Source organism: Vipera berus (assembly GCF_964194415.1).
Source record: "Vipera berus genome assembly, chromosome: Z".
Lineage (NCBI taxonomy): Eukaryota > Metazoa > Chordata > Lepidosauria > Squamata > Viperidae > Vipera > Vipera berus.
Genome location: NC_138205.1, coordinates 43,727,865 through 43,755,134, shown reverse-complemented (window position 1 = coordinate 43,755,134; position 27,270 = coordinate 43,727,865). Strand labels below are relative to the sequence as shown.

The 27,270-nt window shown below is 39.2% G+C and overlaps 2 protein-coding genes across 3 annotated transcripts in view; one reads left to right on the top strand and one right to left on the bottom strand.

Annotated features, from left to right (window-relative positions):
- MIEN1 (migration and invasion enhancer 1) overlaps nt 1-27,270 on the top strand; it is a 443,636-nt gene that overhangs the window by 230,274 nt on the left and 186,092 nt on the right. The window lies entirely within an intron of this gene.
- PPP1R1B (protein phosphatase 1 regulatory inhibitor subunit 1B) overlaps nt 1-27,270 on the bottom strand; it is a 90,603-nt gene that overhangs the window by 21,062 nt on the left and 42,271 nt on the right. The window contains exon 5 of the mRNA XM_081346470.1: nt 1,476-1,649. Coding sequence (XP_081202596.1) covers nt 1,476-1,649 — 174 coding nt within the window. The remainder of the gene's footprint in view (nt 1-1,475; nt 1,650-27,270) is intronic.

Sequence of the window (27,270 nt, the reverse complement as noted above, 5' to 3'; positions counted from 1 at the left end):
GAGAACAAATTTCTAATACTGATGTTTGCTCAGCCTAAGAGTCAGTTGTAATTCCTGACTCCATTCTATGCCACGCTGGAGAACCTCTGTTCTATTCTTTCTGCTGATTAAAAGCAGCATCATGCAGTTAGATTTCATGAGAGTCTGAAATCCGCCCTAGGAACCAGTGTAACTTTCAAACCTTTGCTCTGGAACAGCTAGAAAAAGCAAATATGTGGACAGCGGGCCTGGGGGTGGAAAAAAGAAAAATGTCTTCTATAGCTTCCACCTCTCCCATCTTGCAGCTCCTTCCTGCTGAGGAGAAAGCTGGTTTCCTAGGAGACTGGCAGCTCCCTGTAGCCAGGATAGGAAGGTACGTTTATGTGTGTGTGGAGAGGGGGAGACAGTTACAGATTTCTCTCTGACAAAGGTGCTAAACGAAGGGAAATATATTCAGTACATACAGTATGCCCCTAGTGAGTGGGATCTGTAGGTAACAGCAGGAAAAAGCCCTTTAAATAGAAGTCACTACAGTAACAGCCCACCTGCCTAAAACTGCTTGACCTCAGGAATCAACCCTCCTCACTCCCTATTCCTCACAATACCCTTTGAGATATCATCCCAGGTTCAAGTGAAGACATTTTTTTAATTTATTGCAAGTGATCATCTGGTTCAGTTAAGGTTCGAAAGCAAAAACTGAAAACTCATACACAAACACGGACAGGGATTTATTCATCTTTCAAAAACAAGGAAAAATTCAGAATTCGATGCAACTATTAAGTTCACACGAGATAATTTCAACTGTAGCCTAGGAAACAAGGCAGTGATTGTATTACCTGGGCTTCCAAGGCCTGCCTCTGTAGCCTACTTGAATGCATCTTGGAGCATTTGTTTAAAACAAAATATTAGACTTTTTCTCTGTATAAAACAAAAAGCCAGTGTACAAAATGCCTTTGGATATTCTGATTGTGGACTCCAATAATGCAATAATCCCAGCCCAACTTTTTCTGCTTGTCACTCTCCAGATATAACTCCCATAATGCCCAGAAAACCAAAGAAACCTGCCTTCCTTCCCTTTCTACCCAGAAACCAGGCAGGTACATGGGCTAAATAGTCCAGTGTTTTTCAACCTCCGCAACCTTAAGATGTATGGACTTCAACTCCCAGAATTCTTCATCCAGCACATGAATTCTGAGGGTTGAAGTCAACACAACTGAAAGTTGCTGAGGTTGAGAAACACTGCTATAGAGTGACATGGAGGCTGAGAGGTCACATAAGGAGCAATAAATTATTCCTATCATGTTAATCGAACAGGGTAAACAAGCACAGTCAGTGCTAAGCAGTCAGTAGTGGTAATTGACTGATTAAAAATAAACTTATAAGAATAACTTTTGAATAAGAAGCATTTTCAAAATGTGCCTGTCTCAGCACTGCCAAGCTCTGGTTTTCCCATTAGTTTGCCCTCTTCTTTCTGAATTGCTCTTTGTCTGGCTTACCTCCTGGTTTATACAAGCCAGTCATCTCCCTCACAGTGTCATCTGAATCCTGAGCTTCTTCTTCTTCCTCCTCTTCCTCCTCCTCTTCCTCCTCCTCTTCAACATCTTCAGCATAGTCTTCATCCATCCAGGAACTGTTGGATTCCAGATGACTTTGGGCTAGACGTTGCACAGCTGTCATTAAAGAAAAAAAAAGATGGCAATGCAGAAATATTATAAGAGAAATGGGAAGGTGGGGGTACTCAGTTTGCTTTTTAGAATTGTAAAGATTTTTTAAAAGATGCTTGTAGATTCCAGTGGCATAAATAACATCAATAAGCAAAGAAGCCAACCCATCCTTAAAGCAATAGTCTTAAGATGTTTTTTAAAAATCCAAAAATCTTTAGGTAGATTTCAGATAGTCTGAAGTGCACCAGCTCTAAATTATTTGTTCCTCTCCCCCGCCCCCAATATTTCACCCAAGAAAGGTTTTGTAGTGAATACAATCTGATGTACTTCACTGATGTTGTGTCCTTGGTACAGTCAGATTGATGGGATCAGCCTGGCATCTGCTGGCCACTTTAAGCTGGTGCAGGCATGCCCCTATCGCCCTGATGCCTGGGCATTCTCCTCCAGAACAGGGGAAAAATTCATTTATTTATTTTTTTTCAAAATGTATCCTGGCCCCTGTTCTTCAGGTCTCCAAGTTGATTCCTGGCTCAGAAATGGGGACCAGCTAAACAGCAGCTGAGTAATGGCAGTATACAGTGAAGCAGAGACACACAAAGTTGGCTCATTCTCTGCTGCTTTGTGATACAACTTTCCCTGATTCTATATGTTGTTGCTCAGGCTGTTTTGGGGTTGGTGCTCTGATGGAATAGTTCTAATATTTCTAACTGCTGATAACAACTAACAGTGAGGTTCCTGCTAAAGTTCCTCAGATGCTTGCAATAATTCTCTTTGAAATTTAGCACACTGACATGGAATCTAGGGCATCACATGTCTCCATCTCCACCTGAACATTCTTTACAATAGCCACAGCAAACTAAAATAGAACAGCTTTTACCAAGCCACAGAGAAGTTATATATAGAGACATAATACAGAGTTAAATCTTGGATTCCTTTATGTTAGCCTAAGAAAAAAGGACTTTTCTTACGTTTGGCTATTATGTCCATCTGCACAATGTTTTCATAACAGATTTCTCTGCTTCCAATCTTCCCTCTTCTCATCTTGCTAACTTCAACCCTGACAGCTTCTTCTGAACACACCCGCACAAAATATTTGTTCAAAACCAGTGCAAGTTTTGGCAGATGGCTCAACACACTAGCCTAGCCATCTGTTAAAACCCACTTTCTCTCCAAACTCAGCTCTGCCCAACATTAAAAAGGATGACCGGTGGATGCATTTTTGCCAGTGATGTTTGGTGGGAAGGAAGGCAAAGAAAACTGGGGGAATCCACCTGCCCTACCCTGAAACTAAGGTCAGCAGCATTTGCTTGTGTAATTCCTGTGGCAGAATAGGGATAGGTAGACAGATTTCACCAATTTTGTTTTACTGGGGGGGCAAATTTTATATTAGAATAGTTTTTGCTATTTCAAACACAAATGGAAAGCTCTTTTGTTGTGAGAAAGAGCTCTGTGTTCAAATTTCAACCCAGAAATTGAACCAAACTGGGGAATTATGTCTCAACTGCCCCATTTTTAAACTGGTTTTTTTGTGAATAGAAAAGGTGACAAATATACAACTGAACTCCAAGAGGAAAGATAGAATATACATATAATTTTAAAACATGAAAGAACAATGTGAAATCAGTTTGATCTCTTCTATGCCAGCTCTTTGCTAACAAGATTGAAAAACTAAAGGTTATTAATCCTGAAGTCAATATTTGAAAAAAACGAATTGAATAAAAACCTGGGGCCTTCTTTCCCTAAGAACTGAAACCTACTCTGATGATTTTGAAGCCAGTCCCATGGTATCCAGAACACGCACCACCACACCCACACTGGTAATCCTGCAGCCTGAACTCAGGATTTGCAATGTCCAATTTGCCAGAACTGCAACATCAAAGAGAATTGGACTAATAGCTATGGCCAATCTACATAGTTCGCAAAATTTCACTGCTAGTATTCTAGCAGAATTTTAAAACAAAACATACAACTCTTCCAAAGATTGCAGTAAGTGTTGTAATGTATTTACTGCAGTATGTTAAATAGCCTATATATCATATAATATCACTGAAAGAATATAAATATCCTTGACAGGAAGCAGAGTTGGAACCATAGCAAGAAGAACAAGAAATCCAATGATTTACAAATCATTTGTGGAGAACTACATTATGTTCATGGCACTAAATCCTGAGCTACTTCACTTGCCTTGATGGATCTGATTTGACAACCTTCAGGGAATGGTGAAAACATCCAGAGTAACAGCTCATTTCATCTCCTGGTTTTGATTCAACAATCTCATTGATGTATTAAGTGTGAAAAGAATTTCTTTGTGTGCTTAAACCTTTTTCAACATTAGTCACAAGCAACTTGAAGTACAGGTACACGAAGAAGAATCGAAATGGATAGAAAATGAACTAGTCAGAAATTAAGGATTCAAATGGAATATTAGCAGTCTTTTCTTGATCAGTGTCTGAAGGCATTCCCTCCAGATTTGCCTCCTGTAATCTATATCCAGATGTTGTTTTTTTTTGACAAGGCACTCCAGCAAGGCCATTACTTACAGGAAAAAACCTCCAGATCTTGCAGTTTAAACTTTATCTTGGCTCTTTACCATGTCCTTTTGATCTAAGCATCAGGGCATTTTTTTTCTCTCAGTTCATTTTTAGTTTGCTTGAATGTTCTCATAAGATCCAAAAATGATTAGTGATACATCGAGTGGTCATGAATCTTTTATTATAAAGGAGAGTCCTTTATTTCAGAAAGCTGTCTTTCAGATGTCCTTTTGTTTTTCAAAAAACCCACTTTTGTTTTTTTATTTTAGTCATTTAACTTTCACCATGCAAATGGTTCAACTTTTAATGCATCGTCTTTCACATTCATGTGGAAAATATGGAGATTGAATTGTCTTTTTAAAATAAATTTACACATTCTTTTGGGTTTTTTATATTATTAGAATATGCAAAACCAAGGTTTTCTTGGTTTTGCTTCTGAATTTTTCTTTGTAAAGCAAAGTTATAAACAATTAATTTTCTTTATCCTTATAAATCTCTTTTAGATTTGCCTCTTTTTCAAGTTTGTCCTTTATTTTTCAGAGAAAATAAGTTCAACGTAATTGTAAACTTGTCCGGAGAATGACAGCATGTTCTGACATGACTTTGACTTGACAGATGCAAATCCCCCTACGTTTGTAATTCTTTCCCCAGTTGTAATGGACAATCCTCCATTTGAGAAAGTTAGCAAAAGAGGACAAAATAAGACATATATTTGCATAAAATAGGCATATGATAGTTTTTACAATGATGTCCATTTAAAAAAATATTCCTAAATAGATAGTCCTCACTTAACTGTTGCATTTGGGATCTGCAATTCTGTCACTTAATGTGCAATTCATTTAATGTGGTCATGAAACATGACATGATTATGCCGTATTTACAGTGGCAGTTCCCCTGTGGTCATTTAGTGAATAGGTAGTTAAGTGTGACAGGACGTGACTGGAACTTGTGACTTCTTGAAGGTTTTCCCATTGACTTTGCTTGTTGGAAACTGGCAGCGAAGTTTGCAAATGGCAATCATGTCACTATGGGTTACTCCAACCATTGTAAATAGGTGCCAATTGCAAAACTACTAAATGGTGAAGACGCTATGACAGCCACAACTTTAAGGGCTGGTCATAAACCTACTTTCAGCACTGTCATAATTTTGAACAGTCACTGAGTGAAGCAGTCTGTAAGTGAGAATGATCTGTAGTTTAAATATCGAGACAGTCTGAATCCTAAACTTAATCCCTGCTTCTCTGCCCACCTATGTGAAGGGAAACCATTTCCCCCCTACCTACATCCTTATCAAAAGAGCACATCCACGAATTTTTCTCCCCTTAAACATTATGCAGTATTGTCATCCAAATTGTTCTTTTATTCTTAGATATTATGCTTATGAGTATGATTATTTTTCTCTGACTCATCATTTAAGTAATTAGAATACCATCTGAACTTTAATGACACTGTAAGTCTGACCAAAGAGATTAAAATTTACCATATGACTTTGCAGTTACAGAAGCTCTACAGGAAACCAAATTAAATGTACACCTCCCAAATAATAACACAAGATTTGGCAGTCAAAACCTCAGTTGACAGAATGAAAGGAGCATTAACAAAGGTTTATTGAAAAACAAGAGATTAGTGGCCTTAGAAAATAAAGTGCTTAGGGTAGGGCAGGAATTTTTCTCATAACGCCACACAACGGAGATCTACTGAGGAGTTTGTACAATAGTTTCCTTGTCCAGCAAACTTGGCAGGAATCTAGTCCTCAGTGAGAAATGGGTTGTTTGGAGAAGAATCACAAAGCAGAAAGACAAGATCTTTTGTTATAAGAAGTTTTGGGGAGTTGCGGGGAGGCAGGCAGTGTCAATTCCTTTTTTTTAAAAGTGTTCTAGTTCCTTTGCAGACACACCTTGTTTTGGACTGTTTTGCGTAATCCTGCTTCTTTATGAATTGTGCTTTTATAGAGTTCATTGCAATATATGTGCTCAATTTGGGAATGCAAGACTGATTGCAGATGTCAGGTTTTCTATGATTGTTCAGGATTGGGCTGACTATAAAAGCAAAATGGGCTGCAGTTTAGATGCCTGAGCTTACATTCCAGAAGTTGCTGCTGTTTTAGAGACCAAGAAGCAAATTTGCATAGCAGTTAGAAGCCCACAAAGTGAGAAGCCCTGATGGTAGATCAACTAAGGTAAAGGTAAAGGTTCCCCCGCACATGCGTGCTAGTCGTTTCCAACTCTAGGGGCCGATGCTCATCTCCGTTTCAAAGCCGAAGAGCCAGCGTTTGTCTGAGGACATCTCCATGGTCATGTGGCCGGCATGACTAGATGCCAAAGGCGCATGGAATGCTGTTACCTTCCCACCGTAGTGGTCCCTATTTTTCTACTTGCATTTTTTACATGCTTTCGAACTGCTAGGTTGGCAGAAGCTGGGATGAGTAACAGGTGCTCACTCTGCTACACGGCACTCGGGATTCGACCCGCCAAACTGCCGATCTTCTGATCGACAAGCTCAGTGTCCTAACACACTGAGCCACCGTGTCCCTTGGTAGATCAATTAACATATAATTATTTAAAGTAATTGCGATATTTCTTTCTCACCTAACCTTGACCTCAGTGAAATCCTTAATTTTATTCATAATTTATTTCAGTATCATTTCAAAGGGGTCCTGTTTTGCAAAGACTGAGAACTTCTGCCCTAAGCCATATTAGTTAGCTTCTGTCAGGTGGCATTCTGTCAGGGGTAGGCAACCTTGGCTCTTTTATGACTCATGGACTTCAACTCCCAGAATTCCTGAGCCAGCATGTTGAAGTCCACGAGTCATAAAAGAGCCAAGGTTGCCTACCCCTGGACTAAGGCAATCAGGCTGGGCTGCACATTACAGATAACATTTAGATGGCAGCAAAAGGATACTAAAATACGTCATGCTCTGCTGCCACTTTGTGGTCATCCAGATTTTTCAGATCTGCATAAATAAAATAAGTAAATGCCATACTAGGTCAGGGTTTTTCAAATTGTAGCTTGTAAAGCCTCAGGGAGTTTTATTTATTTATGGACAAATTCCACAACTGTTACAGGGCATACACATACAATATTGCTTTGGAAGAAAATCAGTTGGTATGGGGGGTGGTGGAATCAAGATACATGACAATACATATGAACTACAATAAATCAAGAATATAATTCTAGTATTAGATCAAAATCCTCCTTACAATAATTACAAGATGTGGCAATTTTCTTAGTTATTTCAGGAAAAAAATAGCAGTCAGCCTGCTAACACGGGGGAATGTTAGCGTAGAATACCAAAACTGTTACCAAGACCAATGTAACAAAACAGATGGAAATGATTCTGTTAGGCAAATTCTGGCAGAGGCAGAGATGATCCCACAGAAGAATATTTTTCCATCTTCCCTCCAAAATCACTGGTGATACAGGAAGTCCCTGACTTGCGACTATTTGTTTAGTGACTATTTGAAGTTACCACAGCACTGAAAATAGTGACCTACAGCTGGTCCTCACACTTACAACTGTCACAGCATCCCCCAGTTATGTGATCAAAATTTGGGTGCACAGCAACTGAGATTTATTTATGACCCAGGGTGTCCCAGAGTCAAGGGTTGCCATTTGCCTGACTTCCAACAAGTGAAATCAGTGTGGGAGCCCTGATTTGCACAATGACTCCATGGTTTACTTAACATTTGCAGTGATTAACAAACAAATGGCGAATAAGGCTATAAAATCAGGTGTAACTCACTTAAGAACCACCTTCCTTAGCAACAGAAATTCTAGTTCCGCTTGTAGTAAGTCAAGTATTACCTGTACATCATTGAATCTAGCCACCAAACAGACTTTTTTCTCCAAAAGCTAGTAAATAAATTGATGGACCTGTATGATTGTAGGGGATTAGACCTTAATACCTCTGCAGATTTATCTCTACTGATGACATAGTGGAAGCAGAATTGGGCTGAAAAAAGTGGGTAATATAAATCTATAGCTATGCTTTCCTTCCAAGTCGACATGAACTTGTCTGTGAGAATTGAGAGTAGGAGAATCTTTCATAAATTTATCTTTCATGGCACCGGCTTCAAAATCATCAGAGTAGGTTTCAGTTCTCAGGGAAAGAAAAGTGGCAGGTTCTTATATGTGCTTCTATTAATTGCATTGGCACTTAGACATTATTCTTATATATTTGGTCTGAATGACAGCTGATGGTCTCAGGTGCTCATACAGGCAGAACTGCAATCAATGTTTCTCAACCTTATTTTAAGTTGTGTGGACTTCAGCTCCCAGTCAGCATGCACTGGCTGGGGAATTTTGGGTGTTGAAATCCACATATCTTAAAGTTTACAAGGTTGAGATATATTGTTGTAAAGCACTAGGCATAATTTTGCCTTAAAAAGGTTTGCCTTTTGAATGCACTGCCTGGAGAATTCTGTGTGTTGATATCCACATATCTTAAAGTTTATAAGGTTGAGAGATATAGCTGTAAAGCATTAGGCATAATATAGTTAATACAGCCTTAAAGAGTTTTACTACTGCCATGACAAAATGTTCACCTCCATGGCTGGCAAACTTAACTTCACTGGATGTTTCCATCCAAGAATACTGTTGTCTTTGATTTGGTTCTTTGAGTTAAGGAAGACTGAAAATAGTTAACATTCTTCACTTGCTCTGTTTTGATGTTGTTTCTTTTTCCATTTTGCATGCAATTGCCGTATACTGTATATCCTCTACTTGAATCTTTGCGAACAAAGAATTCTAGGAAAAGGGTTGGTGGGGGTGGGCGGGCGGGCAGGAGAAAGATGTAGAGCAGGGGTGTCAAACTCAATTTCATTGAGGGCCGCATCAGCATTGTGGTTGCCCTCAAGGGACCGGGTGGGTATGGCCAGGGTGGGTGTGGCCTATTGGGTGGGCATGGCTAGAGTGCATATGGCCTACTGGGTGGGCGTGGCCAGCTCTACATCGTTCGCGTCAAGGGTGCCTATGGGGGCCTGGGCAGGAGTGGGACAGATCTGAGGGTTTCTGGCAGAAGGAGGGTCTCTGGGCCAGGGCCAAGGCAGTGGGGGCCATTCCTTCACTGTTTCCAGGATGGCTTCATGGGCCACATGAAACCACTTCGTGGGCCGGATCCGGCCCCCGGGCCTTGTGTTTGACATGTTTGATGTAGAGAATGCTTGCTTGTGGGATAAAGAATTTTAATGTTCATGTTATCATTTCTGGATATTTTTTAAATATTGGAATTATTACTATTATTTTGAGATATAAAATTTAAGCACCACTTTTCAGCTCCAGAGTGAATTACCAATTAAAACAATATCAGTAATAAACTGAAAAAAGCAAATAGTTAACATTGTTTGAATATACAGATTTTAAAAAATTGTATTAAAATAATGCCACTTCCCAAAGAAGAAAAGCTATAATTGGGGGAGCTACTATGCAACAAGTTTCTGTCCCACTTTTCCATTAACCTAATCTGTAATAATGAGACATGGAGCAGAGAGTTTGGGACAGTAATCTTAAATGAAATTATTGATAGATTATTTGTACTAAGAACTAATCAGGATGAATGTGTCCTAGTTCTTGGTACAAATAATCTATCAAGGGAATCATATCTATAGCTATCCAAAGCTAGATTTCAACTAGCTTTCAAAGTTGAAAGATTCTTCCTCAGAAGCCTACTGTTGGCATGATACCACTCATTCCAAAATGCAATTAGAAAGAAAAGCTGAACACTAATAGAAAAAGATCTAGTATAGTGAAGCTCATTTGATATTTTATTCTTTTTTCTTTTTTCCTTAAAAAAAGCTCTTGATTCACACTGAGTTAAACCTACAGATTCCTTCTTCAGATGCAGATACTTGCAATATTCCAAGCAAAGTCCATTCACAAGTAATTCTAGTTTTCAGTAAAAGGGTTAACAAAGCAGTAGTGAAAACTACAGCTTAGAGAAATGCCTACCTTTCTTACAATAGAGGTGCACACAGAAATCAAGTTATGAAGTTTTCCTAACATGTATGGAAAATTATATCATTAGCAAGTTTGTGTAATAAACTTCTGTTTTCCTTTTTTTTTTTTAAAAAAAAGTGAAATGAAACTGTAAAATGTTGGGCTAAATGATTAATCATTGAAATGACAAAGGAGAAGAAATACTAAATTACATTTGAGGTCAACTCCACCCTACACAAAAAGAGGTATCATGTTTTCATGAAAAAGTAAAAACATACATGAATAGACATTTAGTCCTAGTGATTATCTTTCAATTTGTATTTTTTTGCCTTTGCCTTCATCTGGGATATTTTTCCTCTGATTTATAACTGGGATTTCCTGATATCTCCCATCCAGGTAACAACTAGTCACCATCCTGCTTAGTTTTCTTTGAGATCATCGAATAGCCAATAGGGAGCTATAGTTTTAATCATATAAAAATTGATTAAGACTATTTCAAGCATATCTGTGGGAGCGCCAGCCCTATGGAACCAGCTCCCCCCTGAGCTTCGGATGGCCCCAGATCTCCGGTCCTTTCGCCGCGGCCTCAAAACACTTCTTTTCCATCAGTCTGACCTGGACTGACAGGGATTTTAATTATGTTTTTAATTTTTAACTTATTTTAATTTTAATTTATTCTACAGGGGCCATTAATTTAATTTTCTTTTAACTTCTGTATTATTATATTTTATTGTTGTTAGCCGCCCTGAGTCCTTCGGGAGATAGGGCGGCATATAAGTCCCAATAATAAATAAATAAATAAATAAAATCTCATGTACCACTAAACATTCCTGGACGGTGAATTCCAAGATAAGATTTCTATTTCTTAAACACCTTGCCACTGCTCATTTCAGATATGCCCCTTAGTTTTCTTCAAAACTATGCCATTTTTTTTCTATCCTTAAAAAATCAGAGAAAACCATTGTGCTTTTGAACAACTCCATTTTGCTACTTGTACATGAGCTCCAGATTGTTCCCAATTTTATCTTGTTGGTGTACGTTTGTGTAAATGACAGAAAACATCTTTAAAAGCACAGCCATGGGACAAAGTAAAAGCTTCAGGCATGTGTGGGAAGGCAGAATGTGCAGCTCAGCCTCAGAAGATGAAATAGTTGTAGAGAAAAAAAGAGACAAAGAGACAGATGAGAACAATAGGTGTGGGGGAGTGATGATGATAGCAAAGGCTGATGGGAAATGAATGAAATGTTCTGAGCAAGTGACATGGGTGTTTAATGTCAAGAAAAGGAAGAAATGGGCTTCTTGTGGTATGCGTGCCTAAGACGGGGGAAGTGTTCCTCACCCATTTTGAGACTCAGCTTCATTCCAGCTGCAACCGAAGACTTGATACCCATAGTCTTTTTCAGCCCCTAGATCAGGATTATATGATTGCATGTTTGAGGGTTTCAAAAATGTTTGTATGTTTGTGCCACCAACTTTCCACATCTTTTCAACCATGCTTCCAGGCTATCTAAAGTAGTGAGCTTGCCTTAATGGGTAGGTAAGGGGGGCGGGGAATTAAATTTTTACAGAGACATTGATACTGAAATGAAAGCACAGCAGTGCCAGGGCATGGGGAAATCCAGCCACAGCAGGATTTTAAACTCAGCTCTCAAGGTAAAAATTCACATCACTCTTAGAAGGCTGGATGACAGGACAGAATTGATATACTAGGCCTCACCCATTCTTGTCTAGGAAGCCAATATTCTTGATCTCTTCATCATCAAACTGAAAAAATCTGAACTGCTATCAAATCCAATGAAACAAAAATCTCTGGTCACCAGGTTGAATGTGATCTCCAAGCTCCTCCTCCTCCTCCTCCTCCTCCTCCTCCTGCTTCTCTTCCTCTTCCTCCTCCTCCTCCCTCTTCTTCCTCCTCTTCTTCTTCTTCCTCCTCCTTCTCCTCCAGCAACCCCTAGAACCACTTCTGATTGTTACTTTTGACACTGTGGCTCTTTTTTTGCCACTTTAGTCAGAAAATAGATGAAAACTATAGTATGACCTATAAAATAGATTTAATAGCCATCAGGCCAAGGACACCCCCCACCTTCTAGTTCTATTCATGATCAAGCCCCTCCCATCTGTTACTGTCACAGCCACATATAAAAATAAATATTCCATTTATGAGAAAAAACAAACAGTGTGAATTTTTTTTTGTTCCCCTTCTGGCAATCTGCTTTGTGAGAGAAAGAGAAATAAAACCAAAAAGAAAGGAGATAGAAGAAAGTGAAAAGGAGAAACGACATAGATGCTGATAATAGACAAACATAGCCACTTTTGGTTCTGGCCACACCCACAGTTTGTTTCGGCTCTACCCATATTTGCAATGATCTTGATAGAGTCATATGGAATCTCTTATAGAAGAAAGATTGCCCATCTTTTTGCTGTATTCCTGTGCTCAGCATCACCTATTGCTGGCTCATTCATTAATTGATCAGTGCATTGACTGAAACTGTTTTATTGTTGCCTACCACAGAAATATTTACTCTGGGGCAGCTAACATAAGGTTAAAACATAAAGTAAAGTAACAATAAGCAAAATACCACAACATAACACAGCATAACTGAGGCCAAATCACAAACATATTTCAAACCCCAAAAGGATTACAAAATGGGCTTGTTCAACGCCTTGGCCCAATGTTCAGGCCTTATAGAAAACCACCACTGAGGTTGCGGATATCTGAATCTCACAGTGGGAGGAGGGTGTGGGGGGGGAATGGGTGGTATGCTATTGCAAAAGGTAAGCAATGAGAGAAATCCACATTTCCTGGTGCAATTGTTTGTAGTGGGGAGATCAAACACTTCCATGTCAGCTGGAACCCTCTCCTGTTAGGTTTCCAGTACAGATGGAGATAGTCACATTGTTTTAATTCACTTCAGAACACCAATATCATACGATCCCCATACTTCCATCTTTGCAAGCCTATCTGTAATGAAGAATCAGTTTGGTCTAGTTGTTAAGGAACTAGTCTAGAAACCAGGCGACTGTTCTAGTCCTACCTTAGGCATGAAAACAGACTGATGACTTTAGGCTAGTCACTCTTTCTCAACTCAACTCAACTCAACAGGTTGTATAAAAAATAGGAGCAGGAAATAATATTAGGTATGTTTGCCACCTTAAGTTATTTATAAAAAAATATAAAAGTGGGATTAAAAAAATCTTTTTAAAAAAGTTGAGCACTATTTTAAATGCTTTGTACATTTTTAGGATATTATCCCTAACTAAGACAGGTCCATCTGACTAAATCAGGGCTATAGTTGCCACGCCAACTTTAAATATGCAAAAGCACTCACCACATTCAATGCCAGCTGAGTTTCAAGAAGCACTCCTGTCCAAAACCATAGCTCTGCTCTTTCAAGAGTGCAACTCATCAAGATAGATAAACCCCAATGACCATTTTCTTATTTACCAAGAGCATCTCCATTTTGACTGTATTTAATTTCAGCTTGGTCACCCTCATCTCAGTAATGGAATTAAATAACATTCTTGGCCATTCATGGATGTGGATAAGGGCAAATGACAATTAATACAGCATGACATGTCTAGACAAATGACATAACTCACATATTTGGGTCAGATGTGATGACACAAATATCTAATTGTGTCATTTTGACTATAAAATCATGAGATACATCTTCTCTTGTAATGTCACTGTGAATCATAATTTCAGACATCAAGGGCAACCCAAAGCCAGGTGAGGGCCTTTAAATCATTAAGCCTACCTTTTGATCAGTGCAAGAACCCAAATTAAGGAACTTTTATTGATGACTTTTCCCAGGGCTTTTTTTGTCATAGAACGCTCAGAATGGAGTTCCAGCACCTTTTTTGGATGGAACCTTGTAGGGTACGCAAGGTGGGTTGTATGACATGTGGGAGTTCCGGCACCTTTTTCTTTTACAAAAAAAGCACTGACTTTTCCATTCTCATCAACATGTTACTTGGTAAAGGTAATCTCCTTCAACTTCAGATTGGTTTCTTTGTCCAACTGTTTTTGCAGACTGGAGCGCTTAAAACTGAAATATACCTTGGACTTCCGGATGGCAAGGCGTCGCCGGAGGCAGCCATTCTTCGGCTGTCAGCCTCACGGCTCCGTAGAGCCGTCGATCAGCTGTTTCGGCGGCTCGGAAGCCCCCTCCTCGGGAGAAGAGGAGGGGGTGAGCGCCCAGGTAGGGGTAGAGCTCTCCGGGGCCGCCAGAACTTAAAGTTTTGGCGGCTGAAGGATTGAGCCCCCCCAAAGCCTGGGCATGCTCCGGACTGCGAGGCACCTCTGCTCCGGGTTTTTTGGAGCAGAACAGGGTGTTCGCAACCATCCCTGCTAGCAAGAAAGAACTTTGGAGAACGAGGACGCAGGCAGAGCGATACAGGAGATTTTGGTGAAGATGGTCTTTTGATCTTTAACTCAATGGACTTTGCTGAGCTCGTAAGTGGAAGTGCGTAGCAAACAATAGTGGATGAAAATGGCGGCTATATCTTCTAAAGTTCCTGCTCTGGTGAAGCAGTCTTCATTGCAAGCTTTATTGTCCCCTCCACCCGTATTTGCATCAGCCCTTACAGTAAAAGATTTGCAGAATGTGCTGCAAGAGACTATGGAAAAGCAATTGCAACAATTTGCTGAGATAATGGACAAAAAGTTGGAGGAGAAGTTAACAGAAAAACTAGCTAAGGTTATGGATGAAAACATTACAGAGAAATTAACAGAAATGAGAGCAGACATTTTATCTGCATTGCAAGGCATGGCTATATGTATTGAGAATTTGGATGAAAGAGTGGAAGATCTCAGTCAAAATGATATTAGATTGGAAGCAAAAATGACAGAAACTGAAAATGTGGTAGAGAAAATTGATTGTGATTTGACCTCGACACAGTATTATCAGATGGAGTTTGCTTTAAGGATTAGAGGCTTAAAAGAAAATCCTAAAGAAAATTTGAAGAAAATGGTTTCTGAGGCTCTAGAAGGGGTGCTGGGATGACCAGCAGATGAAATAATGGAAGATATAGATAAAATTTTTCGTGTTAATTCTTGGATTGCAAGACAAAGGAAATTACCCAGAGATGTGGTGGTTTATTTTACAAAGAAAGTGATTAGAAATGAAGTTATTCAAGCCTCCTACAACATTGATTTTGTAATTGTTGAGCAAAAAGTTTTGATTTTAAAAGAGATCCCTCCAAGAATTTTAAGAAAAAGGAAGGAATTTGCTTTTTGACACAAGAATTGAGATGACGTGATATCAAGTTTAGATGGCAGATACCAGTGGGTATGGTGGTGACCTATGAAGGTACGAGGCATCGTCTTACTACGGTGATTCAGGCACATGATTTCTACAGTAATGTTTTAAAAGCAGCCCCCATACCACTTTTGGAATCTACAAAGAAGAAAGGTGAGAGAGAGTCTCAACGATACAGAGAGAATCTACAAGGTGCTGAAGGAATAATGCAGACAGATGAGAAAGTTACAGGAGTGGATCAAATTTCAGTATCACTGGAGGAGGCCAGAAATTGGAAGAGGCGTGCTGCTTCTAGACGAATGAGCCAAGCCTGAAGATTTAGTTGCATAATTGAAGGAGATAATAATGTAATAAGGATTATGGGAATTGAAATTGTTAGAAGGGCTAAATATTTGGGGATATACTTTTCACCCTTATAAAATAACTATGTGTTGTAATATTTTATGTTGCTTTAATTTTAAGATAATTATGAAAATTTAATTGGGAAGATTTGTAGTAGTGCTTACTGAAATTTTGTAGGTTATGATTTGCTATTTGGTTGGTATGTATATTTATGGTGTGATAAGAAGGTGGATATTGTGTTCCAGGTATATACTTTGTGATATGCTCTGGTGCAAGTTTGGGAAAAATTACAGATGAAAGTTAACTTGTAATATCTTTATGGGCAATAATGAAACATGTAATAGAAAATATAAGAATGATGTGACTATATATAAAAAAAATTAAGTTTGGAAAGTAATGTATGGTAGTTTAAGCTGTATAATATATTAGGAGAAGGAAAGGTTGTATAAACTTGGTTTTAGTATGGAAATTTAAAGTCCAGTTGGAAAGAAGAATAGTTTTTAATAATTGATATAAAATTGTTTTGTCTGTGGTTGTTCTTATTGGGTATTATTGATATTATTGTGGTGGATATTAAATGGATGTTGAATTTAACTATGGTAGTAAGATTTCTAGTAAAAAGGTAGAATTACTGATTACAGAAGAATGGACTGTAATTTTTAATTTTGAGGATATGGTAAAGACTTTAGTGCACCTGAAAGACTATTTGCAACAGAGAGATACTACGGAGCAAATATGGGACTAAAAAGTATTATTTTGCATTTGAATAATTATTGATATGATATATATACGTTTGGAGTTTATCTATATGAGTTAAAGTGCGATAGTTTAAATAGTTTAGGATTGTTTGCATAAGTTAGATTATGATTGTTTGTATTTTTATACCCTGTACTCAGCTCTGGGAAGTCGGGGGGGGGGGGAGGGGAAAGGGAGGGAGGGGTTGGGGAGGGTTGGGGAGTGGGAAGAGGGTGGGAGGGGAGGGGGTTGGGAGGGGTTTTGTTTTGCTAAAGATAAAATGTATTGTAAAACTTTTCAATAAAAAAAACTGAAATATACCTTCTGTATCTTAAACCCATTTTTTGGTGATTTGCAGTTTGGAATGAAAGTGAGCTGGCCTTGAAATTCTGAATGCCCTTTTTTTTTGAAGAGTGCTATACTCTATCCCAATCCAGACTTTTTAGTTCAAGGCTAAATATTCCCAAGATCTTTAGTGTCTCTTCAACAGACTTAATTAATTAATAGATGAACTTAATTAACTTAATTAATAGATGAACCTTTTGCTAAACAACTAACAAATGTATGTAGGTAATATACCACAGTAGTAATGGGAGACTTTAACTACCCTGATATCAACTGGGAGACAAATTCTGCAACAAGTGGGAGATCAAACAGATTCCTAACTAACCTAGCTGACAACTTTGTCATCCAAAAGGTAGAGGATGGAACTAGAGGAAACCCTATACTGGACATAATTTTTACTAATAGAGAAGTGATAGAGGGAGTTGAAATTGCCGGAACCTTGGGCGAGAGTGACTGTGCATTATTGGAATTCAATATAATGCAAACACAAGCAATAGAACATAATACAGCAAGTGTCTTAAATTTTAAAAGAGCTGCTTTTAACAAACTCAGATAGATCCTACGAAAAATTCCATGAATGAAAATCCTAAAGGGGAAAACAACTCAAGAAGTGTGAGAAACTCTGAAAAATATGATCATTAAAGCCCGGTCCAGCACAATACCACTGAAAAAGAAAAACAAGAAATCCAAGAAAAAACCAGCAAGGTTGCACAAAGATCTCTCTGATAAACTGAAAGACAAAAAGGGCAAGTACAAAAAATGGAAAGAGGGACACATAACTAAGGCAGAGTACCAGCATATAGTCTGAATCTTCAAGATAAAGTCAGGAAAGCTAAGCATGAACAAAGACTTACAACAAAAGTCAAAGATAATACAAATGTTTTTAATCATATTAATAACAAGAAAAAAGTCAAGGAAACAGTAAGTCCTCTTAAGAGAGAAGGTGGCAAGGAAGTAACAGGCAGTAGAGAGAAAGCAGAGCTCTTAACTCATTCTTTGCATCAGTCTTCATGCAAAAAGAAACTATAGCCCAACTTACCAAAAACCTAAGTGAGAAAGACAGACTAGAAATATAAATTAAGATATGCAAGAAAATGGTTAGAGAACACCTATCTGATCTTGACGAATATAAATTATCAGTACCTGATGGTTTACATCCCAGAATTCTGAAGGAGCTGGCAGATGTTATCTCAAAACCATTGTACCATATCTTTCAAAAATCCTGGAACACTGGGGAATTATCTGAGGATTGGAAATGAGCCAATGTGGTTCCCATCTTCAAAAAAGGGAAAAAAACAGACCCAGGAAACTACAGACCAATCAGTCAAACATCAATATCTGGGACAGTAACTGTGCATCTGAGTTTTGTTTCTTAAGTGAAGAATGTTGCTTTTGTCACTGTTAAATTTAATTCTGTTATATATAAATCTATTTATTTAGATTTATATAGCCATCCTTACCCCCACCGAAGCAACTCTGAATGGCAAACCAAATTCCAATATAAAAGCCACAATATAAAGAACTGGTAAGTCATAGAACTCATAGAGAAAATAATGAAAAACATTACAATACACATTCAACTTATGAAAATTATTTTGAATTTCATTACTGGTTTCCAGAGTATTACTATTCAATTTAATTTTGTGTCACTTGTAGACTTAACAAGTGAACTCATTTTACCAGGGTCATTAATAAAAAGGCTGAAGAGGTCTTAAAACTTTAGGTATCTTTCTTGCAATTACTCCAGCTTAAAAAGGAACTGTCAGTGAGCATATTCTGAATATAATTTTTGAGCTTGCTATGTATACACTTGTCAGGTTTGCAATGCATTTCTAATCAGAATGTCATGGAATATTTTCTCAAGTAATTAAGATATATTAGGTCTACAGTGTTCCCACATCTATTAATGAAATGCTCAATAAAAAAAATCGTGCTGACAAATCCATACTGACTCCTGATAATTTTCAATGTGCTTCCAGCTACAGATTTTTATGGTCTGTTCTAGAATTTTCTCAGGTATTAATGTCAGACTGATTGGCTTATGGTTCTTAGAATCTCCCCCTGCCCCCCCAAAAAAATATACACACAATTTGAAGATAGGGACATCACTTGCTTCTGCAAGGGCTAAAGCTGGAAAGCCAGGTAGACAGAATCATTATGTAAAAATGGAACAGAAGTCCCCATTCTCAGATGTGGAGGAAAAAATAGCCAAAAATCTTCTACATTTAGGCAGGAAAAACCAAATGCACAGTAATAGTATAGGTGGTACCTTACTCAATAGTAGTGACTGTGAGAGGGATCTCGGAATCCTAGTGGACAATCACTTCAACATGAGCCAGCAGTGTGTTGCAGCTGACAAAAATGCCAACACAGTGCTAGGCTGCATTAACAGAGGGATAGAATCAAGATCATGTGAAGTACTAATACCACTTTACAATGCCTTGGTGAGGCCACACCTGGAATACTGCATCCAGTTTTGGTCACCACGATATAAAAAAGATGTTGAGACTCTAGAAAGGGTACAGAGAAGAGCAACAAAGTTGATTAGGGGACTGGAGGCTAAAACATATAAGGAATGGTTGCTGGAATGGGTTATGTGTAGTTTAATGAAGAGAAGGGCGAGGGGTGACATGATAGCAGAGTTCCAATATTTCAGGCCACAAAGAAGAGGGAGTTAAGTTATTCTCCAAAGCACCTGAAGGCAGGACAAGAAGCAGCTGAAACTAGTGAAGGAGAGAAGCAACCTAGAACTAAGGAGAAATTTCCTGACAGTTAGAACAACTAACCAGTGGAACAACCTGCCTCCAGAAGTGGTGAATGCTCCAACACTGGAGGTTTTTAAGAAGAGAATGGCCAGCCATTTGTCTGTAATGATATAGGGTTTCCTGCCTGAGCAGGGGGTTGGACTAGATGACCTCCAAGGTCCCTTCTATCATCATCATCGTCGTCGTCATCATCGTTGTTGTTGTTGTTGTTGTTGTTATTATTATTATTATTATTATTATTATTATTATTATTATTATTATTATTATTATTATTATTATTATTATTATTATTATTAGACTTCTTTCTTGTCTTCAATAAACCAGCCTATCTAGGAACATCACATCTATAAGTTTTGCTCTTAATTAATGAATGAATAAGGGATTATGTTTTTGGAAAGTCAAGGTTTATTGCCATGCCTGGCTTGAAATCTGATTTACTTCTTCAGTCATCTGGCAATTTTATACAGTTCCAGAATTTATCAAAAGTAACATATAAAATTTCAGTTATACTGCCTTCTCCTTCTCCATATTTTTTTTCACTGTAGTTATCTGCAAATGAACTTTTAAGTTCTCTAATTTTCGGTACTCCCACAGAGTTTTAGATTCTTTTCCAATTTTCTTGTCCTGCCATTAAAGTTTACCTCTCATTGTTTTCAGTTCATTAAAATATCTTTTTTTCAAGTCTTAGATATGTCTGCATTATTTTCCCCTCCAAATGAAGAGCTTGTGTTACACAGTTGCTTTCCACTAATTTTTTTCAGGAACATTTGGGATGACTTTTTGTTCAGATCTTTTTTTAAAAAATAGTATTGTGTAGATAACTCATGGTTAATATTATCCTGGCTAGCATTACATGTAAATGCATCATCTCATTTTTCTTCCACTCATCTACCTTGCAGGTTGCCAATACAAAGAAAAATTACTCTTGCCAGTAGGTCTCAAATGATCATTTGCTGAAAGCTTTTGAAATCACCCACTACTGAATCAGAGAATGCTAAATGGAATAGACCCACTTCTCTCTTTACTCCCCTCCCCAAGGCAGCACTCAAATCATTCTTCTTCTAGTTTTGGATGCAGCCTGCTTGTCCTGGGAAGTTATAATACTGGAAAAATCTATTGTAAGGTAGACATGCACAGTGCTTCCAATGGAAGCAGAGAGGTTGTTTCCTCACAGAATTGAAAGGACACTGTGATTAACAGGACAGACAAGATTTTGGGCAGTGAAATTAATGATTTGATATTAATAGTTTTTACTCTTCTCATCCCATCATTTTGCTCAAATTTTTCTTTCGTGAAGAACGAGCTTGACAGTGGTATTTCCAGGACTGACCCAATCATTAGCTTCTGTTATAATCTTGATAAGTGATACTGGGAAGTGGAGGAGAGATTGTGTGCTATAGGACATGGATTAGAGTCCGCACCTCTGCCTCTCCTCTCAGAGAATGATCTTCTTTTACAAATGTTGGAGAAAGGTTCAGCTACCAGGTCAGTGGTCTTTTGCTCATGAAATAGTGAGAAAGCTCGTCATCTTATTTCCTGAAGGCAACAAAATATTTTAGTGGACTCAGGTATTTTCCATTGAAGTTAATTATTATAGAGTGGTTTTTAACTGATTCCCAAGAGACATGGATAATTTTGATGACATGAAAAACACCCACTTCTGGCATTTTGTTGGCATTTTGAGCAAATCTCAAATGGCAATTCATGAGCTGGATGTATTGTTAATCACATTTATTTCTCTGTCTCCAAGATTTTCATTTTTAGTTAAGGTTGATGCTTCACAAAGGAATAAATATAAAGAAAGCCTCATATTTCATTGACAATCCTATTTATTAGTTTTGAAAGATAAATATTAAAATACTTGAAATAATTACTTACTGTTCTTTACCAGTCAAACAAGGTATTCTGTGTTATTTTTTAAAAAAAAATAACATTTGAAAAGAGAGAAATGTTTTAAAATGAAAACAATAAAAAGAACATCATTCCAATTTGTTTTATTTATATGTTTGTGCAATATTAACTGATCAATGCATGTTTCAGGTTAGTAAGCTTTAAAGGGAGGAAAAACAGAGTACTTTACCAGAGATTAATTAAAAATTGCTAATTAGCCTATTGATTGTGGTCAGGATTGTATAGCAGCATTCTAGGAACAAAATCAAGTCCATTGCATATTAGCCTTGTGTTAGAAAATATGACATTCTCAGTAATTAAGTAGGATAATTGGATTTACAAAAAATGGATTTGGTTTCTTGCTTTCTGGCATGAAAAAATATACACTTCTCTTTGTGAGAATTGTTTACAGTAATTTCTGTGTAATCTATTCTATACACTTAGTGAACAAGAGAAAGAATCCAGTATATGTGTCAGAATCATATTAATCCTCTTTCAATTCTAGGCCTTCAAACAGTTTTGACCATGTGAAGAAAAAATACGGACATTTTTCTTTTCTCCTATGATATCAAAAACAAAATATAGTGACCTATGAGTAAAATATTCACTAATCATTCATTAGAAGATGTAACTTGGATAACTAAATTAAGGTGGGGATATTAAGATTCAGTGGGCAAGTTCAAAATGGAAGCCAGACTATAGCAATATGCCAATATACAGTATGGTTTCATCAGAAGAAATTGTAAACTAGGATAGAGTAGGGTTTTAGGTACTGAACTTATATGGGAAACCTAGATTCAAATCTGCCTTCACTCATGACACAATACAGGTATCACTGATGTTTGGGCAGGTTTCATTTAAGAAGTTTTCCCTTCTAAACTAATATTAACTAAAGCTAGTGCTTGCAATCAGCAATTTGAATAAGGATTTGCATCAACGTACATCCTTTTATGCTCATCTCAGTCCAGTAGGGAGACTTTTGAGCTCATTGTCAGTAAATATAACTGATTCGCTTAAAGGTGAACACTTTGCTTTGAACAAACTGTACTTAACTGAGAGTGTTGAAAGAAACTCAGTATTAAATATTGCATCCCATTTAAAAATTAGGCAGGCTGAATGGAAGCATACTCTACACACACACACACACGCGCGCGCACACACACACACACACACACACAAACACACACACACACACACACACACATGAGTCATCCTATCTGCCTAGAACTGAGTCTCTCTATCCAGAATTAATATAGTTAATGCAAACAAATACAAGGTTATGCATGTATAACACCCACACATATTCAGTTTTCTCCGCCATTTTCCCATGCCCCTAAGGTCACCTTAATTCCTGCAAAATAGATAGTTTTGAAACAGATGGAATTTAAACTTTTTATCAAATATAAGAATTCAAGTTAGGTGCAAGAAGGGTCAGCTACCACATTCAAATTAAGTGCAAAAGAGTCTGTTTCCTTAAACTACAAGTTCTCTAGTAGCCTAGAAAAAGAAATTAGCAGTAAGGGAGTTTTATGAAAGTGTGAAAAAAGCAGTTGATGAAGATGTGAGCATTTGCAGTTAACATTTTCAGAAGAATTCCATACAATTGGAAGTTAAGCTGTCCTGCCCACAAATGTTAATATTAGCTAAATTTTCAGTGGTACAAGACATGTTCTGTCATTAACTAAGAACATTTTAAATAGTTGCATCAGTTTTTCATTTCTGTCTTAATTTAATATATGTGCTTGTGTGTGCTTATGTGGGTATGTGAGCGCAGAGGGGAGGAACAATTAATTCAAATGGAGATTATGAAGCACTATAATTTTTTTAAAAAATAGAAATTTGGAGATACAGGGCTGGAAAGATCTTAAATGTGATAACCTCAGTGAGATCCTCTAATCTGGAAGAGATATCACGCTAGCTCTGACAAGACTCTTTGAGGTTACCAATGTTAAAAAGTTCAATATTTATATATGTATTTGTTTACTTATATGCTGCTTTTATCTAAACAAGTCTCTAAGGGGCTTACAAATTAATGGGAACATTACAATAAACATAACGGTGCTCCAAGGAATGCCCACAGCTTCCAAATCCATAGCAGGAGCAGCAGAGCCAAATAAGGGAACTCTAGATTTCTGCATATCTTCAGCTCACGTTCACTGCTTTTCTATTTAAACCACAATTATTTTTCCCTCTCTTAAAAAAATGAGGTGTGCAAAGGATAAATCTTGGCAAAAATATGATATGTACATTGTTTTCTCTCCAGTCTTGCTTCTACAATCTGCCGTGGAAATCAGCCTATACATGCAACAATCGTTAAGTTAATATTGTTTTTGTATAATCCAGGCTATATGGACTGAGTCAAGTATGGTTTATTCAATATTCCATTATTGAATAAACATACAATATCTTATTTTGAGAAAGACAGAGGAGTCTTCTACTTATAACCATTTCTAAAATGAAAATAAATAATATATATAATGAAATATCTAACATCTATATGTCATCAACTATCAAGTTTGTAATTTTCCACCATCTTCAAATAAGATTACACTTTAAATAGTCAATCCTTTGAGGTATATTTTGAATTTTGGAGAACTTTGGATGGTGAGTTCCCCAGAATTACTGTAATGGGAGACTTGTTTAGTCATACCATGGCTGCTATAAATGGTCAATAAGAAGAATACATTTATTAGACAGTTAGGCTTTCACTCTGCTTTCTACAACTCCAGTGAAGTCTTTGTTTGATACTGGGTTCGTTGCTTCAATGACGAGACCAGGCGAGTGAGTTCAGCAAAGATCATTGTTTATTGCTTGCAGGATCTGAACTGAGAAGCAGGGCTGCCAAAGCAGCAATTTATACCTGGCCTCTAGGAGGCAGCCAATAGGTTTAAAGCAACCTATTGCCACCCTAGAGGCAGCCAATGGTGGCACTGGAGACGGGTTGTCTGAGGAGCTGGGAGCCGTTAGCCAGCTTCCCTGCTTAAGCAACCTTCCAGCGATTAATCCACGTGGTGTTCCCTTAACAAGACAAAGCCCAATACATTACACCCCTCCCCCTAGAATGTACAAACATTATAATAACAAAAGGAAAATGATTACAGCAATACAAGTTTACAAAGGTACAACAATAGTGTGCAATTACACATTTTTCCTCCTGGCTAATACAGATGCTTCCTAGCTAGCAGCACAATAATGATACAGACAACATTATAGCTTCGTTATTTCAGAACAAAATCTTGTAGATATGCAGGAGGCTTGCAAACCCTTGTGGAACGCCTGGGGGACCCAGGTACTTCCTGGTCTACCAGCTTGCCCGCCGGGCTGGGTAGACCAGGGTCTTTGTTCAAGTGAGTCTGGTTGACTCGGAATTCTCTGGCTGGCCCTTCCAGGTTGGCCCACCCCAGAGTCAGTTTGCTCCGCAGTGTTAGCACAGTGGCTGTAGTGTTCTGGATGGCTTGCTCCGTCAGGGGACCCATGTTGCACTCCTGGGCTTTCCTCCCCTACGGCCACCTCCCCGTTGCTCTGGCTGCTTGGACCCTCACAGCCTATGGATTGATCGGCCTGGCTGGCAGTTTGTGGTCCGTGGAAAGGACCTGGGATGAAGTCCTAGCTTTGTGGCCGTTCTGGAAAATGCTTTCTAAGCTGATAGATTTTGTTGTGACTCAGGGCCAGCCTGTGGGCCCGGCAGCCGGCTCAGATGTATCGGATGACTCAGATGAGGGGGAGGAGGAGTGTGTGGGAGACGAACCGGCTGATGATGGCTTGCAGGCTTGGCAGAGCTCCCAGCCGGGGCCCTCTTCTCAGCTGCGTGAGCCCGATAGTGCGGAGGATGATGACCCACAGCTGGCCCTGTTCAAGGACGCCCGACGCAGGAGGCAGTCGAGCAGGACCAAGCAGAGAAAGGCTGCGGGTCTCCTCGGGAGGAGGCAGAGGGAGGCCACGCCCTGAACTCTAAATAAAAGGAGTGTTTGGGGAAGGGCTGGTTGCTGAAAGCAACCCTTCCACTTGAGGATTCAAGTTCCAGTGTTTTTGTTTCTTGTTCTGTTAATTGACTAATAAATCTTGGCAGACGCTTTTCAGCCTTGGACGCTCTCCAGTCTCTACTGTTTGAATAGGGGTTTGCCTTATTACAAGGCCGGTAGTTGGCTGGTTCAGAACAGATTTGGCGACAGAAAACTCACCCACCCTCTAGGCTCACTTCGTATGAGAGAGGGCCTGATGTTTTGGTAATCTTTCCTGGCACCCACAAGTTCCCATACCCATAGTTCCTGGCCCACACCCCGTCACCCACTTGCAGCCCCCTCGGGGGTTTTGGTCTGGATGCAGCCTGTCCAGCTTTGTGATTAGGTGCCTCCCCCAGTGCAGCTTGCTGGGCTTTTCCCTGTAGCTGTGCATGGTGTGGAATGTTGACAGAGCAAAAAGTCAGCCAGTCTGTGGTGCCAGTCCTCAGTCACTGCACGTCTCAATGACTCTTTTGTGGTGCGAACCATACATTCAGCTTGATCATTAGTAGATGGGTGAAATGGAGCCAATGTCGCATGCCTAATGAAGTTTGCCCTAAGGAACGCCTGAAATTCTGCTGCAGTAAATTGGGCCCCGTTATCAGACACTACGATGTACAGCAGCCCGTGCATTGCAAAGAGCTTCCTAAGCACCTGGATGGTCCTAGCAGTAGTCATATTTGTGATTGGTATAACTTCTAGCCATCTAGAGTGGCTGTCGACCACTATAAGAAAGAGCTGTCCCTGGAAGGGCCCAGAGAAGTCTATATGAATCCTAGACCAGGCAGTGTGTGTCTCCTCCCACCTGTGAATGGGAGCGTGCAGCATTTCAGGCCTTGATTGCTGGCATGTATAACACCCATGCACCTGGGCCTCAATGGCTTTATCTAATCCTGGCCACCATAAATAGCTTCTTGCCAAAGCTTTCATGCGAACAATACCCGGATGACCTTCATGAAGGGATTGCAATAACCTGTCTCTTAGTGAGGTAGGAACTATGACAGTGTTCCCCCAAAGAATACAACCCTTATGAGCTGAGAGTTCATGTCTCCTTGTAAAATAGCTCTGAAATTCAGGACCTGGGCTTTTATCCAGCCACCCTGTGTGTACCCAAGAAAACACTCTACTTAGAGTCTTGTCTGTTGCCGTTTCTGCAGCTATGTCCCTCACATGGAGGGTTAACTCCGGCAAGCCCTGAATGGACAAAACACGGGCCGCTGGGGCCGGATCTGGTTCGATTTGAGGTAGTGGAAGCCTGCTCAGGCCATCTGCATGGCCCATATCCTGCATGGCACGTGGCTGTCCAGAACCTACAGTTCAAGTGTTGGTGGTCGCCGCCACAACCTGGGCATCTAAGGAAGGGATCTGTCTTGTAAGTGGCCCCATGTTGCTTGTCGCTGCGACGCTGTTGGTCATGGTGTCTGTGTAGGTTGTCGACTTCTGTGTCATCTTCGGGGGTCGTCTGTGTGTTCGGAGTCCTCATGGTGGATGGCTTCTTCGTGTTGTGTAGTTTTGGCGGGCCACATGACTCGTATGGCCCCGCCGGCGGCTTCGTCCACCATGACTTCCTTCAGCGCGCCTGGGAACGACAGAGTCTCTTTGGCAAAGAGCTTTAGCTGTAGCTCTCGGTTTTGGAGACTGCAGACAAACCGGTCTTGTAGCGTCTCCTCGACGTCGGAGAACTGGCACAGGCGTGTGGCCTGCCTCAAGGCCACGATGAACTCGGACGCAGTTTCACCTGGTTGCTGGACTCTTTGCTCGAATGCATAGCGCCAAGCGATTACTGACAGCTTGGGCTGGAAATGGTCTCCGAGCTTCTTCTT